Here is a 2,202-nt window from a genome sequence, read left to right as displayed (position 1 = left end):
TCTAGATGCTGAGGTTGATGGAGATCTTCCCTGGTAGAACCCTCACTGGGTTCTGGTCCACATTCATGATGAAGGCCATGACCTTCTCAGTGAAGGTGTGTGTGAAGGTGTGTATGTGGGTGTCTGTGTCTGGGTCGGAGAAGGTCAGTTTTCCTGCTTCCCAGTCCAGGTTGACCTGGACCTTTTGGACCTTCCTCTGGACTGGGAGGATGTTAGCGGAACCTGCTGGGTCCAGTGCAGAGTAACTCCCTCCGTAGAACCCGATCCTCCAGAACCCGGACTGTGTGTCTCCTGTTTTGTGGACGGATTCTGGCATCAGACCCAGCAGCCAGTAGGTACTGCCTCCCACCTCCACCTCCCAGCTGTGGCTCCCTGAGCAGAACCCCTGGGAGCTCAGAACCGAGCTGTAGGACCCGATCCGCTCCGGGTTCTGAGGCAGCGGCTGCTTCTCTCCTCGCCTCAGCGTGGTCAGATCTTCAGACAGGAGGAGCTCTGGGTGGGCGGAGTTTGGGTCCAGGACCAGAGGAGTGTAGGACACCAGGTCCTTCATGCTGCTCCAGATGTTGAAGGTCAGGTTGCCCAGATGTTTGGCCTGGTCTATCAGGGCTCCTGAGGGCAGCTGTGGTTCCTCCAGCAGGGGGTGCTGGTCGACCTGCTGGGCTGCAGCCTGGTAGCACCTCAGGAAGGAGATATCTCCAGCGCTCAGCTGCTCCTCTGTGCTGCGGACTGTGTCGGACAGAGCTGCTATCTCTCTGCTCAGAGCCTCCATCTTCTCCTTCATCATCCTGCTCTTCTGCTCCTCTTCCTCCCTCAGAGAGGCCAGCCTGGCCTCCTCTTCCTCCAGCAGAAACTGATGAAGCTTCTGGAACTGGTCCCTGATCTGCCTCTCTGTGGACCGGGCCTGGACCTTCATGTGTTCTGCTGTCTGGCTGAACTCCTCCTGAACTTTCCTCCTCAGCTCCAGCTTCCTCCTCAGAGGCTCCAGGGTTTCCTGAAGCTCCTTCCTGTGCTGCTGAGCAGCCTCCTGGATGGGTGAGAAGGTGTGTCCAGCATGTTGGTGAGAACCTCTGCAGACAGGACAGACGGGCTGCTGGTGGTCCAAACAGAACAGGTCCAGACTCTCGGAGTGCAGCTGGCAGAAGCCCTCAGAGGCTCTCTGCTGCAGGAATGTCTCACACTGGCGCTGCAGAGACATGTCGATGGGAGGCTCCTCCTTGGAAAACCTCCTCCTGCAGGCCGGACATTCTGCTCCTGGCTTCTCCTTCCAGCAGGTCTTCAAACAGCCTCTGCAGAAGCTGTGATTGCAGGTCAGAACCACGGGATGCTTGAAGACCTCCTGACAGATGGAGCAGATGAGGTTCTCTGGTATGGAAGCCATGCTGAACGCTCAGACTCACTTTAAGCGCTCTGATCAGAGGAGGAAGTGAATGTTCACCTTTGACCCACTTCACTAAGAGGGAGGAGCTTCTTCCTCCTTTGGCGCAAAGCTGCTGTTCAGGCAGTAAAATGACAGAAAGCTCCAGATAAACTGGTTCTGGTTGGATCCGCAGTGATCAGAGAAACAAGGCTGGACTTTTATTCTGAAAGGGCAACTTCAGGCTCCAGCAGCACACAGACTGTCAGAGTAAAATGTTCCAGAAGAAGATCCACGAACAGAGCCCTGACCAAGATGGCAGCCGTTACCGGTTAAAACACTGAGGGAAGGATGACAGTAAAGCTGTTGGCAGAGATCATGAAATCTGTGTTTATCATGTTTATCAGCTTTAATGTTGGTATAATAACTAACTACCGTATGCTTGGTGCTCAGATTGTGGTAAATAAAGTAACCGTTAAAAGTCAAACTAGTGAAAACATGGAGGATCATTGCTGCCATCCTCTGGTTCAGAAGGGAACTGCAGCTTCCAGAGGCGGTGACGTCATGTCTTCATGGAGACTTTATTGTCATTTTGTAGCAGAGAGATCTTAGAGGACAACATGTTGGTGAAGATTCTCAGTCATCCAGATCAATAAAACGATTAAAATCAATCCTCTGGACTTTGTTTCTAAGTTTGAAGACGTTTCTCTTCCATCCAGGAAACTTTTTCAATTCAAAATGTCAGAAATAGCGTTGAGTTCAAAGTTTTATCCAGCAGCCCAACAAAGCCTTGTTTTAGTTTAGAAAACATGCAAACTGGAACAGACATCCTTTGCATTCAGATTATG

The 2,202-nt window shown here is 51.9% G+C and overlaps 1 protein-coding gene across 1 annotated transcript in view; it reads right to left on the bottom strand.

Moving 5' to 3' along the window:
- LOC107102309 (tripartite motif-containing protein 35-like) overlaps nucleotides 1-1,744 on the bottom strand; it is a 4,440-nt gene extending 2,696 nt beyond the window's left edge. Inside the window, exon 1 of the mRNA XM_015401558.1 lies at nucleotides 1-1,744. This exon is cut by the window's left edge and continues 1 nt beyond it. Coding sequence (XP_015257044.1) covers nucleotides 2-1,378 — 1,377 coding nt within the window. The 5' untranslated portion in view covers nucleotides 1,379-1,744 and the 3' untranslated portion in view covers nucleotide 1.
- Nucleotides 1,745-2,202: the final 458 nt, after the last annotated feature.

This window comes from Cyprinodon variegatus, unplaced genomic scaffold (assembly GCF_000732505.1).
Source record: "Cyprinodon variegatus isolate N-32 unplaced genomic scaffold, C_variegatus-1.0 Scaffold1233, whole genome shotgun sequence".
Lineage (NCBI taxonomy): Eukaryota > Metazoa > Chordata > Actinopteri > Cyprinodontiformes > Cyprinodontidae > Cyprinodon > Cyprinodon variegatus.
The sequence above is the reverse complement of the archived record's forward strand: the minus strand, read 5'-3'. Positions and strand labels throughout refer to the sequence as shown.